The sequence below is a fragment of the Vulpes lagopus genome, chromosome 5, assembly GCF_018345385.1.
Source record: "Vulpes lagopus strain Blue_001 chromosome 5, ASM1834538v1, whole genome shotgun sequence".
Classification (NCBI taxonomy): domain Eukaryota; kingdom Metazoa; phylum Chordata; class Mammalia; order Carnivora; family Canidae; genus Vulpes; species Vulpes lagopus.
Genome location: NC_054828.1, coordinates 52,376,489 through 52,392,133, shown reverse-complemented (window position 1 = coordinate 52,392,133; position 15,645 = coordinate 52,376,489). Strand labels below are relative to the sequence as shown.

The following is a 15,645-nucleotide window of genomic DNA, read 5'->3' as shown; positions in this document are numbered from 1 at the left end:
CTGGCTCCCCCAGACCTGCATACAACCCAGACCTGCCGGTACCCCAGGACCTGCTGGCTCCCCCAGACCTGCCAGCACCCCACGACACCTGGCAACCCTGGACCTGCCGGTATCCTAGGACCTACTGGTACCCCAGGACCTGCTGACTCCCCCAGACCTGCTGGTACCCCAGGACCTGCTGGCTCCCCAGGACCTGCTGGCATCACCAGATCTGCTGGTACCCCTGGACTTCCCAGTACCCCAGGACCTGCCAGCTCCTCAGGACTTGTTGGCCTTCCTGGACCTGCCGGTTCCTCAGGACCTGCCAGCTCCCCAGGACCTGTCAGTACCCCCAACCTCCCAGTACCCCAGGACCTGCCGGCACCCCTGGACCTGCCTGTACCCCAGGACCTGCCAGCTCCTCAGGACCTGTTGGTACTCCCGGACCTGCCAGTTCCCCAGGACCTGATTGCACCCCAGAACCTACCCTATACCCGGACCTGCCTGTTCCCCCGGACTTGCCTGCACCCCTGGACCTGCCGGCTCCCAGGACCTGCCAGCACCCCCAGATCTGCCTATACCCCCAGACCTGCCTGCTCCCCCGGACTTGCCTGTACCCCAGGACCTGCTGGCTCCTCAGGACCTGCTGGTTTCCCAGGACCTGACTGTACCCCAGAACCTACCCTATACCCCTGGACCTGCCAGGACCCCCGTCCTTGCACTGTACTCCTGGACCTGCCGGCTCCTCAGGACCTGCCAGCACCCCCAGATCTGCCTGTACCCCCAGACCTGCCTGCTCCCCGGACTTGCCTGTACCCCAGGACCTGCCGGCTCCTCAGGACATGCCGGTTCCCCAGGACCTGCCCTGCATCCCAGACCTGCCGGCTCTCCCAGATCTGCCGGCTCCCTAGGACCTGCCCTGCACCTCAGGACCTGCCGGCTCCCCCAGATCTGCCGGCACCCCAGGACCTGCCTGCACCCCCGGACCTCCCCTGCACCCCAGGACCTCCCGGCTCCCTGAACCTGGCCTGCGCCCGGGACCTGCCGGTACCGCAGGACCTGCCGGCTCCCCAGGAGCTGCCCTGCACCCAGGACCTGCCCTGCATCCCCGGATCTGCCTGCACCCCAGGACCTGCCCTGCACCCCAGGACCTGCCCTGCATCCCCGGACCTGCCTGCACCCCCCCCCGGGCCTGCTCTGCACCCCCGGACCTGCCCGCACCCCCGTACCTGCGTGCACCCCAGGACCTGCCTGCCCCGCACACGCCCCTTAGTCGCCCGGCGTGGGCGTCGCCTGCGGAGTCCCGGAGCAAACACCGCTGGCTGCGCTTCTCCTCCGCGAGCGGGTCCCCGACAGCTCGGAGGCTGCGGGCCCGGGGGCTCGGCGGGTCGCGCGAGGCCTCGCCGCAGCCGCCCGCACGGCTCCTGCCCTGGCCCCCGCCGTCCCGAGCCCCGCGGGGCCGCCGGGGGCTGAGCCGCCACGCCGCGTCCTCCAGGTGTCAGCCTCCATCCTCTCGGAAACGACAAGCCCCAGAATCCCTTGGGCGGGGAGGTCCCGCCGCGTAGGAGATGGCTCCAGGGGGGCGGAACGCGCAGCGGCCTCCCCGTCCCCGGCAGCTCCTTTAGCGCATGTGTTTAAGCAACCGAGTCCCCGCTCGCGCAGCAGCCGCTGACACCGTCGGGCCTCGGAGGCCGCCGCGCCGCCTCGCTCGCCCCCCGCCCCCTCCCCTCCAGGGGCATCCTGGGAGTTGTAGTCCAGCCGCGGCCCGGCGCCGAACTACGTGTCCCAGGGTGCCGCGCGGCCCGGCCGTAAAAGTTCCCCTCCGAAGCGGTCCCCGCGCTGGGACGCGCCGCCGCCGCCGCCGCCGCCCCCGCTGCGGGGTCTCCCTTCTCCCTTCTCGCCCGTCGCGACAGAGCGGCGGCCGGGGGCGGGGCAGCGCCGCCCCGACAGGCACTTCCGGCGGCGGGTCACTTCCTGGTTGGGCGGCCGGCGCGGGGCGGGCGGGCGCGCGCGGGGGAGGGGCGGCGGGCCGGGCTCGGCGGGGCGCTCGGGGATCAGCTGGCGGCGACCGCGGCCCCGGCTCTCGCTGCAGCGCTGGGCGGGCCCGGCGGCCGGGGCGATGCTGCGGGGCCGGTAGCGGGGCGCCAGCCGCCGAGCCGTGGCAGGTGGGTGCCGCGGGGATGCTGCCGCGCGGGGCGGGGGGCAGTGCCCCGGGGTCGGCGCTGCGGGGGGGGGCCGGGGACGGCTCCTGCCCCTGCCCCGCTGGGACCCGGCGGCCGGGCCCGTGAGTGTGTCACCGACCCATCCCCGGTCGCCCTCTGCTTCTGTCATCACAGGCTTGAACTTACACGGATCGCTCCCTCGAGCAGCAGCAGCAGCAGCAGCAGGAGGAGGAGGAGGAGGAGGAGGAGGAGGGCACCGCGGCGCGATTGACACGCATATGCCTGCAGGCATCCTCCCTCGGCCCCCACCCCCACGGCCGGGTCCGGGTGGCTCCTCTCCGAGCTGAAATCCGAGAAGAAATCCTTGCATCTCGCTTGTTTGCTTTTTTTTTTTTTTTTTAAAAAAAAAAGAAAAAAAAAGAAAAAGATCCAGAAACCCGTCGGTATTTTTGCTCCACTGCTTCCCATCCGCAAGATGAAGAAGTTTTTCGACTCCCGGCGAGAGCAGGGCGGCTCCGGCCTGGGCTCCGGCTCCAGCGGAGGCGGGGGCAGCACCTCGGGCCTGGGCAGCGGCTACATCGGGAGGGTCTTCGGCATCGGGCGGCAGCAGGTCACGGTGGACGAGGTGCTGGCGGAAGGTATGGCCCGACCCCTCCGGGGCGCCGGGAATCAGGATCTCGTGCTGATGCAGCAGGACTGCTTTCCAGTTGCCCGGTGTGCGAATGGGCTTTGACCGGTTGACCCTCCTCCCCCCCACCTCCACCTCCACCTGCACCTCCACCTCCACCTCCACCTCCCTTTCCTTGCTCAGTGAACCCTTGTCCTTGAGAAATTTAAAACTGAGATTTGGAAGTGACAGTGTTCACGGGGAGGGGAAGGGGGTGGAAGGAGGTTGCTGGAAATTGTTTACCTGCAGGGAGGAGGGATGGGGGGGCTTGTATTACCATTATTATTAATTAAAGAAAAAAAAAAAAAGCTGGCAAGCCAGTGCTCGTCGGCTTCACAGAATTAGGAGGATCGGGTGAGAATAAGGTACGTGTGAAAGTGCAAAGGCATCCAGTGTCGGGGGCTGGGCTCGCCGTCCTCCTCAAACTTGAAATTGTGATGCGAGGGCCCAAGGGTGCAGATGGAGTAGCTTTAAGAAGAGAGAGGGGTTTCTCGTTCTGCCCAACTTTCCCTCTCCCTCCGGCAGGCAGGCAAGCGTTGGAGGAAGACAAGGGTTTTCAGAGAACGGGAATGTGTTTTTCTTAAGAGCCAAGGCTCGCTCTCTCTCTCTCTCTCTCTCGGTGGATTGGACTAGTTTTGTTTCCTGACCCCAACTGTAATCAGGTCCCCAGGATGTAGCCAAGATAACAGAAATTACACGAGATGAATGTGGTTATTTTGAAAACCAGTCTAACTAGGCCCCCTTCTCCCTCCTGTTTTAGTTTTTTTATTTTTATTTTTTTTTAGCAAAAAGAATTACTGGAGAGGGGCACCTGATTTTTGTTTTCCCTCTGTCAGGGAAGATGTCATTTAGGTCTGCTGTGTAAATTCCCTCCAGGTGTGCTCATCTGTGTATCTATAGATGTATAAATATATGTATTTTACGCCACCCCCCCCCCCCAAGGCTTTCTGGAGATCTTTGCGTGTATCTTTTGGTAACCTTAACCTCGACCTTCATAATTACGCCAGACTCCTACTTTTCACAGCCCGTTGCCTGCCTTGTGTGCTTTTATTTTTAATAAAAGTAGCAATTTCCTTGGCATGAGGCTATTCAAACTAATTGGATGGGGCTAACCTGCTTTAGGTTGTGTTGTCGGCTGACAGGGGATGGAGGAAGGGGGAGGCCTCTGCTACTGCAACATGGTGGTCTGTGGGGGGACAATTTATTAGCTGGAGAAGGAGCCTTTTTGTGAGCTAAGGTTGAAGCAAAGGTCCTAACCTGGGCCTGGGAGAGATGCCTGTCACGGGTGAGTGTTGCAGGGGAGTGTTGCACTATACATCTATAGTGTTGTGGGTTGGAGGAGGAGGAAGCTGTGTTTGGCTCTCAGCTTGTGCAAGTACTGGGTTCATCTTGGTCCCATTTTTCTGGGGTTAGGGTAGAAGCTTTTACTTTAAAAACACTTAAAAAAAAAAAAAGATCTGACAATTCATGTCCTTGTGAAATTGTTGCTCTTTCCCATTCTCAGTACTGCTCTAGCTGGACTTAATCCGGGGCCTGAGTCACCGTCCCTCTGGATCTTTCCCTGTGGGCTTTGGTGCAGGATGGGAGATGCTTCTGTGCCCGCTGCCAGATCCGCACCCTTGAGTCTGATCTGTGTCTTTCATCCCTGTGCCAAAGCCCTTAACTGCAGTGGGACGGAGAAATGGAGAAGAAGAGTGTGAGAGAGAAATCAGGAGGAATGAGGGGGCACAGAGCTCTTTCCTTCTCTTTGAATGGCCTCTGCTGACTTTATAGCCCAGGAGCATTTTGTTCAGCTAGGATATTGTCTCATTGTAGTTGGTGCTACCCTAAGCAGTGCCTGTTCTCCGAGTCTAAATGGTGGAGAAGAGAAAAGACAAAATTGGTCTTTGTCATCCAGGCTGTCCTCCTCTTCCCTGGAATTCATCCCTGAGAATTGCACATCATGCATTATGATATTTTTAAGTGGAACTTAGGGCTTGCAGCTCTGCATTCATATTCACCCAGCAAGCAGTTATGGAGTGTTTATGATGTGCCAGGCACAGTGCTAGGCCCTGGGGGTATGACATCAAACTAGATGCTGTAGTTTACGAACTACGTTGAAAGATGGAAAACAACCAGCTCGAATAGAGTGATCTGTGCAATCTTGGAGATCAGCTTAGGGTGCCGTGGCCCCCAGTTTTTAGAGAGCCAGGAATCGCTTTCTGCAGGAAGTGGCTGACCAAAGAGTGAGTAGGGGCTCCCCAGGTGTGGAGACCGCGTGGACCAAGACTCAGAGCAGCAAGAGAGAGTCTTGTGTAAAACCGGATCTGGTGATATAGCCCTCTCTATGTTCATTGACTATAAGCAAGTTTGAATATGTGGCTCTAAGAAGTATATGGCTCTGTAGGAGCCGGTATACAAAGTATTTACGTAGCACCTACTAAGTGAAAAGGTACTACTGAATTCTGAGAGGTGTGATGTCTGCCTTTAAGGAGCTACCAGTGACTTTGGGAAGACAAGGCAGATATTCACACGTACAGGGTAGCATGGACTGTCTGTCGAGTCGGGCAGATCTAGGTTCGGATTCTGGATCTGTTTTTTACCAGCTGTGAAACCTTGGATAAGACATTTCAAATCTCTATTGAATCTGTTTCCCTATGGCAGTGGTTCTCAGCGTGTGGAGTCCTGCATCAGTAGCATCGACATTACGGAAGCTTGTTAGAAATGCAAATTAGGCCTCACCCCATAAGCCAGGAGTGTGGGGCTTTAACAGATTTCTGGAGAGGTTGTGATGCAAGCTAAAGATCAAGAACCCCTACCCTGTGGAGTGGTTGTGAAGATCAAGTGAGGCAACGCGTGTGAATTATTTAACGTTTTTCAGGTGTTCAGTGAGTGGTAGCCATTATTTGCCAGCAACGTTACATCCTATATATATATATAGTTCAGGGGTGTTGGGGGGGTTGTGAGGGTTAGTTTGGCTACAACAATCTGCAGCAATCCTTTTCCCCCTTGTAGGTGAATAGAGTCAGATACTTTTCTGCAGAAGCCTCACTGGCTCCTTGAAGGGCTAACAGATAGATGTTTTGGGTAATCATGTTCCTTCCTGCACCCTCTTCTCTTCGAGTCCCCAGGTGCAGACCTAACCACCAGTCCCAGCCAGGATTGCCCAACGATGGTGAGAGTTATGCATCGAGTGCCCAGGGCAGTGGCCAGGCAGTTTGGGGAGGGTAGGTTTTAAACACAGACTCTCTTAGCATCACAGGTGGGAACCTGTCACCCCTGTTTCTCTAATCTGGGTATCGGTGTGTGCCGTATAGTGAGGAATGCGAAAGCACCAAGGAAGAGGTGCTGGAGTAGGACAGGAGAACGCGTCCACAGCATCGGGGCTGCTCACCTGCCTTCACTAGCTAGTCCACCGGGGGGACCGTCTGGGGGAAGTGAAGGCTCTGTCGTCGCATGAGTTCAAAGGGACGTGGCTATCTCTAGGCTGGGTGCAGAGGAGGAGATGCCCCGATGACTTCCTCATCATGTCTGAGGTAATGGGCATATGAGGTCAAGGGAAGATTTGGTTTAAGCTTCCAGAATGAGTTCAATGGAAAAATTGGAGCGATGCTCGGAGGAGGACTGAAGAGCTGTGCTTTTGTTAAACATCCTTCGCTATATGAGGCCTCACATCTAAGCTTTAAACAATAAATATTGAACACCTGCTGTGTGCAAGACCACATTGCAGAACCGCGTCAGTTCTCTGTAAGGTGGACCACGTGCCCCCACAGAGCAGTTCCTTACTTACACTGAGTAATCCAGGTTTAGAGTTAACGAGAACTACTGAGTGACTTTCTATAGCAGTAAACTGGCAATTTCTCCTACCAACACCACAAGGTAGTGAGGTTGAATCACCTAAAACAAACAAGTATACATGTATGTGTATGTATGTGTACACACACGTAGCATATGATTACGTTGTGTTGGTATCGCTATGACGCACGCGTGTATCCATTTAGTATTTGTTAGGCCTTCTTTGTGGCAGGCACTGTGTTCGAGTCCAGAGCTACTGAGTTGAGTAGGATGTGGGCCTGGCTCTTAAGGAGCTCATTGACCAACAAATGACCCCAAGATCAGTGTCCAGCACTTAGCATGGCCCTTGGCATATAGTAGATGATAAAAAGATGTTATGGTTATGAGGTGGTAAGGAGGGAGGGCCTGGGGGCAAGGATTTCTGGATGAAGTGTGGTTTGAACAGGAATGGAAATTGCCCAGCAGATGGTCCAGATGAGAGTTTCCCGAGGCCTTCCCAGCAGAAAGAGTAGCATACGCAAGGGTGGGGTGGTGGAGCCGTTTGATGAGCTCAGGGATACCGAGTAGTCTGGTGTTATCATTTAGGTTAGTCTAAGTTTCCCTTCCAGAATCAAGGAAAGAAGGACATGGAATAATAGGAGGAAATTCTTTCACATTTGTTCCTTGGCTGTTCCCTGGCCGCTGGCTTTCTTCCGTGGCCCTCAGTCTTGGTCCTTCGAGTAAGTATTGAATAGCTGCCACCCGGGCTGCCCCGGTCCTGTGCTAACTGCAGGGCTAGGGAGGGGATAGTGTCTGGGGGAAGGGGAGCGGTCCTACAGGTTCAGTGAGAGGCGAGCGGCGTCAAGGAGAAGCAGGTGGGGAGTGGGATGACCCGTGTTACAGAAAGGAGTGGACGGGGCGGGGATGATGAGGATGTGTGACCCGAGCAGAAGGTATGTTGGAGAGAAAAGAAGGGGCAGTACGGTGATGGAGAACTTTAGTGCCAGGCGGGGAGGTTGGTTTTAAGCACCTGAGGTCTTCTCTGACGCAAACACTGATGTGATCCCTCCCACTTCAGATGTCTTTGCCTGCTGGGAAGTCTGGTTTTTTAGTGGCAACTGCAGATTTTCAGGGGGTGGTTTGTGAATGGTGTCTTCTTCCTGGCTTCAGGCATGATGACGGTTATAGCTTTGCTAAATATAGCCAAATCTAGAATTCAGAAATGAAATCCAGAATAAGCATTTGCATGGTCAAAGCCTTTCCTTTGGTCTTTCTAACAAAGTCACACTCGCTTAATGAGAGATGGTGGCGAGCGACAGTTTCACGTGGGTTTTGAGTGGGAGGTTATGAGGGGAGGCGCACACTTGAACCTCAGTGGCTGAGACTGCACGTGGAGTACGCAGGAGAAGCTCGGTCGCCGTTAGTCAGGTACACGTGAACTATGACTGCGTCAGGGCGGTCATTGCAGTGTTTGAAAGCTGACAGACACGTCAGGAAGGGGCTCACACCGCCGGGTACCTTCGGGTACCTTCGTTTTGTGCTTTTCACAGGGTCCGTGCTTTCGGAGCCTGCTTAGGGACGGGGACATCTGCATCCGAAAGAGCCAAACAGTGAGGCCCGTAGAGATGGTATCGTCTAGTGAAGTAGCATCTGGCACTGTGAAGTAGCCAGGACGGGCCTGTCTGCTTTTCTGGAGCCAGCGTTTCGGTGGGGGAAGGGGCGCCGCGGGTCTGTGCGGGGAGACCAAGGTTTGTTGGCCCATTCGATGCCGCGTCCAGGGCCCGTTACTGAGCGCTCCTACGTGCTGGACGTCAGCCAGCGGCAAGTGAGACTCTGCTGGAGGAGCTCACCCTGATCGAACTTCAGATACAGGAGTCCGTAGCTCTCCACGTGTTGGAGTGGAGGGGGCCGGGTAGGGGAACGGCAGAGAGGCGGCGGTCAATTCTGTGGGGTCAGGAGAAGCCAGGGAAAGCTAAAGAAACGTGATATTTGAGGTAGGTCTTCAAAAATGAGAACTTATTGCTGGATGGACAAGGTTGAGAGAACATTCTAGGCAGAGAGAATAACATGGCCAAAGACAAAAAGCAGGAACGTGTACTGCCTGCTGGGAGTTTATGTTTGAGACTGCGTTATCTGTGGGTCCAGGGCTGTCCTGTCCCATGGGGCAGCGTGGCCACATACGGCTGTTTAAGTTTAAATCATCTAAATCGGGGGCGCCTGGGTGGCTCAGTCAGTAAAGCGGCTGCCTTCGGCTCAGGTCATGACCCCAGGACTTGGATCCGCGAGTCCTGGGATCAGGCCCCACTTCCACCTCCCTGCTAGGCGGGGAGCCTGCTCTTCCCTCCCCCCGTCACTCCCCCTACTTGTATGCTTGCTCTCTCTCTCTCCTTCTCTGTCAAATAAATAAATAACATCTTTAAATTATCTAAATTAAAATGCAACCTTAATTCTACGGGCGTACTAACCACTTTTCAGTTGCTTAATAGCCACGTGTGGCTTGTGCCTACAGTTCTGGACAGCGCAGATAGAAAACATTTCACCATCACAGAAAGTTCTATTAGACCATGTTGGTTTAGAGCAATGGTTTCTACACTTTTTGGGTGGAGTAGCACTATCAGTTAAACATTTTAGTCCTTTTACTGTAGGTGTGCTTGTTTATTTATACATTACGTGCACATCATCCTGCTATCGTTACTTAATACCCGAAGGCACGGTGTGCACCGACCTGAGGTTCATCATGTGTGATGGTAGATGCAAATCTGTATTTTAAGTTATCTGGGTAGGTTTTGGTGAGTTTCTTGTCATCTTAGATTGTAATTATTTCTGCATTGTAATGTGACTGATGAAAAGGACACCAGGAATAGAAAGTGAAGTGCTGCTATTTTTCTGTTGTTCACATACGCTTATGTTGTCTTTAATCCAAGGTATCTTTGCAAGAAGTTTTTGAAGCCCCTTGTTTGCTTTATGAGGGTTAATTCATTTAAAACAAATGTGATCGGTAAATCCACTTAACCGAGCACATGAACTGGAGTACATCTCAGTCCCCGTCAGCCCGTGCTAGGGAGCTTCCAGTCTTTCCTCATTATTCCATCAGATTCAGGTGAGACACGGGCCTGACATGGAACCAGGATGGGAGCGCTAGCGTTGGGCCATCTAATAAATGTTGATAAAGATGAAATCTCAGTTCTTAAGATGGATGTTAATATAAGTAGAGAGTTTCATATATGTACTTTTCTACCCCAGGGGATTGTTCTGTGTACCTCTGCTTGGAGACCACTGGTCTAGAGCAGTGGTTCTCAGCCAGGAACAGTTATCCCCCAGATGACATTTAGTAAGGTCTGGAGACGTATTTGATTATTACAAGGTGGGAGGTAGTGCTGGCATCTAGGGGGCAGAGGCCAGGGATTCCACTAAACATCCTCCAGTGTACCCAGTAGCCCTCCCTTTCCACCACAACACAGAATTATCCAGTCCAAAATGTCAGTAGTGCCAAGGTGGCACACCGTGACGTGTTGACCATTGTGAGGGAAGAGAGAGGAGTCAGGCATGGCGCAGAGCGTCTAATCTGATTTTAGGCAAATCACTTAATTTTTAAATTCGTTTTCTCAGCATCAGTAAGCCAATCTTTCTTAACCTGTTATGGCTAAACATCTTTATGTATCGTTTTCCGTATGAGATGGCTACTTCAGAAATAAACCAGTGAACTAAAGGAGATCGAATGGTAAGTCTTTGTAGGCTCTGGCTGAGGGAGTTGTAGCTGTACACCACCCCTGGCTGACTGTGGATCATCAACGTTAGACAGTTCTCCCTGTGTTCTCATCGCTCACATCCGGGCAACCCCAAAGTATTGTGAAGCATTTTCTCACCTGAGGGGCTTACAGGGAGGTTCAGTTGAGAAGGGTTATTAAAAATCAGAAAGTTGGGAGCAGCCGTGGTGGCTCAGCGGTTTAGCGCCGCCTTCAGTCCAGGGCGTGATCCTGGAGACCTGGGGTCCAGTCCCATATCGGGCTTCCTGCATGGAGCCTGCTTCTCCCTCTGCTTGTGTCTCTGCCTCTCTCTCTGTGTGTGTCTCTCATGGATAAATAAATAAAATCTTAAAAAAAAAAAAAAGTTGTGAGAGAAGATGCTGATAAGGCTCTGTACAAAGAAGAATTTTCAGGAGGAGTCTAGCACTTGCAGTTAGGGATATTGGGTTCAAGTTCTTTGACTTCTATTTACCAGTGTGGCCTCGGGGAAGTCATTTAGCCAACGTGAGCTAGTGGTTCCTCATTTCTAACAAATGCCCTTCCTGCCTCTGTAGAGATGTCGTGCCCGCAAGAAGAGAGGGTGTAGGTATAATGTAGAGTGCAGAAGACTCAGCCACGTCAGCCGGGAGTTGCAAGGTTTACTGAGCATCTTACGGTATTTTCAGCTCTAGGATGCTGTGGCATACGGAGAAATAATGGAAGATTTGCCTTCTGCCCTTCTTGTTGATATAATTTGAGCAATACACATGGAACAAAAGTACCCCACCACAGGGCATGTGGTGTAGTCTTGAAATTCTGGAGGTGTTGAGGGGAGGGAGATCAGTGAGGACTGAAATGGTTAGGAAAGGTTTTGTGAAGGTGGATTGCTCTTAACTGAGTCTTCTCTGAAACCCCTCCTTCGAGTAACCTTGTTTTAGGGAACACGTCTAGTTCTGCACGTTTGCATATGTTATATTCTTAGTAAAGTTGAAGTAAGTATTGCAACATTTTTGGTTTCTCTTGAGGAACAAAATTGCCTACATAAATAAATCATATGTTCTGTGCGTACACCCAAAGTAAAAAAGCCTTTTCATTCCATGTGATTTCAAATCACTCAGCAGTCCTGGCTGCAGTATTTTGTGCCTCCCCCCTCCCCCCCCGGTATCTTTAGTATTACTAGTCTGCTATTTTTATTTTTAGTGTATTATGTATACTTTAAACAATCTCAGTTCTTCTTTTGAGTTACGGACAATTGTTAGGAAAGAGGAGTCCTTCATAATTATGAGTGAGACTTCCACGTTGGCAGAGGGCAAATTCCTCGAGTTGGAACGAAGTTGAAAGAGTGAAAATCTGGAGTTTTCATTTGGGGCCTGCTGTGAGTGAATCAGCCTGAACTGGTCAGTTTTCTCCTTGGGCTCTGAGTTAACCTTGGCAGACAGTGGATGGCAATGCCAACTGAAGCTTTGTTATTCATGATTTCTGAAGAGCTGAGAGATAATTGGATGAAAGATTTTATGGCATCCCTGTATTATTATCATAGAAGGCCAAGCATAGCATTGATGTTAGATTATCATTTGTAATTATAATGATCTTAAATAATGATGCCTTTCATCTAGGACTTGAATCCTGGAGAAGGCAATATAATGCCATGTAATTTTGTTTGCTGCCTGTTTTTGAGGATGCTTACAGCTATTGTACTGGGACCTTTAGGGTGAGAGAGATTATTGTCCCTCTGGTACTGAGCATGAGTTTGAGAACAAAATGGAGACTTTATTACCCTTTGGGAAGAAGAAAAAAGAAGACGACTCTCGCCTCGTCAGTTGGGCCCTTCGTGGAGGATTGGGGCTTGAGCAACATTTACAGAGGTGGCAAGTGTCCTGCTAGCTCCCTCAACTCATCATTTCCCCTGGTGAGTGAATCTTGTTCGCTCGGGAAGCGCGGAGTATCTTACCGGTTTGTTAAATTTGTTTGATTTCCCCTTGCCTAGCCCTGTTCCTCAGACCTTTGTCCTCTACTGTTTTTAGAAGCCTGGGCATTTCGGTGCTGGGATTAGGCAGTGTTGGGAGGAATAATTCCGTCTGAACTTTGGGCTGTGAAACAACCTTGGTTTGGCCAGAAGGGGTAACTCAGTAATGACTGGGGGAAGCCTGCTATCCGTAGTCTTTCCTCCCCTGTCCCTGGAATAATGGAAGCCCTGCAGTGTTCTCCTTTGGAGAAGACTTGGAAGGTTGGCCGATGTGCGGTGATTTAAAAGCCTGGGAATTGGAGGTAGGCAACCCTTGGCCTGAATCCTGGACCTGTCCCTGTGATGTTGGGCAACAAAGATCCCGGCTTCTCATATGTAAAATGCAGCTAATACTGTGGGTGATTGTAAGGATTAGATGAAATTATGCAAAGTGCTTAGCATAGTGCCTCGCATGTAGTTAGCAGTCTGTAAATGGTAACGCTCAGTATTCGAGCGCATGAATTTTGTTTTTCTCGGGCAGTATTTGTTTTGCTGTGTGTATAACCCATGAAGTTAGTTAGAGTCCTGGAGAGAGAGTTGTGTGTGTATTTATATATGTATCTATATATAACTAATGTTAGTTTAATTTTATGTATATATGTAATTGTCAATCTCAAAAGTAGAAATATGAGTTATAAGTATCTTAACTATGTGAAGGAACACAGACTATTTAAATGAATGCTATACTCTGAAGATAGATGGACAGATTTAGATAAGGTTAAGGAGATGAGAATCTCAGATAATTACTGTGGTTTGAGGGTTTTTTTTTTTTTTTCCTGCTTGAAAGCCACCTGTGTGCTGGAAAATCTCCTCACCTGTCATGTTGCTATTAGTATGAAGGGCCTCTCTGCCCCTGAGAAACATGTGATCCTCGCTGCCTATCCAGCTTCAGATTCTTGTGCTCTGACACATTTAGGCCTGTGCCCTCCTCATCTTCCCTTGTACCGTGGATTTAGTTCTTTCCAGTACTCCCTTTATCTGGGATCCTCTCTCTTGCCCACCTACCTTCATCCCATCTAACCTGCATACTTAGAACAGTTGATCCATCTTTCCTTCCTGTCTTGTAGTTGCTTGTCATCATTGCTGCCTTTGTTGGCGGGGCCCATAATCTCAAGGTTTTGTTTTGCTATTTATCTATTTCATTTGTATCTACTCTCTAGTGTTAGATAATTCTTAAGAGGCAGGGTGTAAACCTTAGGTTTATTTTGTATCCAATTCAGGACTCTTATGTTTGAACAATGCAACTGTGGGTCCTGGAGAATAAATTAACTGAAGAATAATACAGTAAATCAATGCTAATTCAAATTTACTGGGTAGGCACTACAGACCAGACAAATGTGAGATACATAGACCTCCCTATGCCTATTCCAATAATATAATAGATCTGTTTGGGACCTTATTACAATGATAAGAGCTCTCAAATCTTGTAGGTTTTTGGTAAAGGTGAAAAATAATAAAATTCAAAGCAAAGTAGAACACCTTCTAGAAAGTCATGTAAATCTCTTTATTGATCGAATTCAATTATAGATACCTAATTCTTTCAATCTCAAAAGTAGAGATATAAAATATAAGTATCTTAACTATGTAAAGGAACCCTAAAATTATTTCAGTCTATATTGTGAAGATGGAGAAGATTAAGTGAAGTATCAAAGCCTCAGAAGTAGCTGGAATTTGTCTTTAAGGGAGGCATGCATTAATTTTCTAGCTCGTGGTAGATGCTGGCCTCGTTAAATTAGGATAGTGATTCTCAACTTATATTTAGGATTGTGAGCATGGGAACAAAGAACAGATAGGAAACAAATACATGATTTGGAAGAGCACAGACTAACCCCAGGTCCAGCTAGGAAAGGAAGGACCTCAAAGAGAATGAGGAGTGTTGATATACCTTCTTAAGAAGTATTTTGTAGCCTTAAGAGATGGGGGAAGGGAGACAGGAGACTTTTATATTTATCAAAGGGAATGTGATTTTGTTTTTAAAATATTTTATTTATTTATCTTGGAGAGAAAGAGAGAGAGAGACAGACAGACAGCACCATGAGGGAGGGTCCAAAGGAGAGGGAGAAAGAGAATCCCAAGCCTACAATGGCTCAACTGCTGGACCCTGAGATCATGACCTGAGCCGAAACCAAGAGTTGGGCGTTTAACTGACTGTGCCACCCAGGTGCCCCGAGAATACAGTTTTTAAAAGGTTCATGAGTATGGCACTAGCTGCTCAGTTATAAATTGAGTCTAGAGTGGTGATATCTAAAATTGATCGCTGATGTAGCTCTTAGAACATAGATAGGCCCTTACTTCCCCCTGTTCTTGCTATTTTCAGAGAGAAGCAGTGAAAAGGAGGATTTTTAGTAAATCTTGCCCAGTGTTTTGCCCTGTGAGTTCCATGACCTTGTTGAAAGATCAGCTCTGGGGCCCCTGGGTGGCTCAGCGGTTGAGTGTCTGCCTTCAGCCCAGGGCATGATCCCGGGATCTGAGATCGAGTCCCACATCAGGCTCCCTGCATGGAGCCTGCTTCTCCTTCTGCCTGTGTCTCTGCCCCCCTCTCTCTGTCTCTCATAAATAAATAAAAAATCTTTAAAAAAGAAAAAAAGAAAGATCAGATCTTGGTGGCTCCCTGACCAATGATGAGAATTCACTTGAAAAAAGTTACTTTAGAATAACGTAGACTTTCTCAGAAAATGTAGTACTTCTTTCTCTTTTAAAAACAGAGTTTTAGACTCTTAGTATGTTATGTTAATAATATAAAATGGCTCATTTAAGTTGCTCACCTAGCAGTTTTGGAGTATTTTAGGGTGATATGATAGGCTAACATCCGAGTCTATATATTCAAGTTCTTGTTCGAGGTTTAGCTCGTAATGAACAAGCTAAGGGCAGTGGATCCTGTAGTCTCCTCAGTGATCTGGGACACGTGACTTCCCTTCTGTGAGCGTGTTTTTTTCTTATATAAATATGGAGATCATTGGGGGTCCCAAAGATACCTTCTCCTGGAAGACATGATTTTTAAGTTTGTGTAGTTTGTGTTGAGGCCATTTGAGAGGGACAGTGGCATGGAGTTGATCAGATTGAAGTGTTAGACTTGTGTGGCTGTGACTAAACAACATTCCTGAGATGGGTTGTTAACCTTGGCTGATGTATGAGCCATACTGGGAAGTGTCATTCTTAGGGGAGGCAAAAGATTGCATTCCTTTTCTGTTTACCTGCTTCCATATCTCTTCTTTATTTTATTTTATTTTATTTTATTTTATTTTATTTTATTTTTTGTTTTTTTTTCTTTATTTTATTTTAAAAAGATTTTATTTATTTATTCATCAGAGACAGAGGCAGAGACACAGGCAGAGGGAGAAGCAGGCTCCCTGG

The 15,645-nt window shown here is 50.0% G+C and overlaps 1 protein-coding gene across 16 annotated transcripts in view; it reads left to right on the top strand.

Annotated features, from left to right (window-relative positions):
• The first annotated feature begins 1,842 nt into the window (after positions 1-1,842).
• AAK1 (AP2 associated kinase 1) overlaps positions 1,843-15,645 on the top strand; it is a 164,713-nt gene continuing 150,910 nt past the window's right edge. For 2 of the 16 annotated variants that reach the window (XM_041755815.1, XM_041755813.1), the window contains exons 1-2: positions 1,869-2,144; positions 2,316-2,779. In XM_041755815.1, the coding sequence (XP_041611749.1) occupies positions 2,617-2,779 (163 nt within the window). In that variant the 5' untranslated portion in view covers positions 1,869-2,144; positions 2,316-2,616. Of the gene's footprint in view, positions 2,145-2,315; positions 2,780-11,570; positions 12,196-12,340; positions 12,555-15,645 lie in introns of those variants that run through there. The other 14 variants (XM_041755814.1, XM_041755810.1, XM_041755807.1 and 11 more) reach the window with 13 other exon arrangements.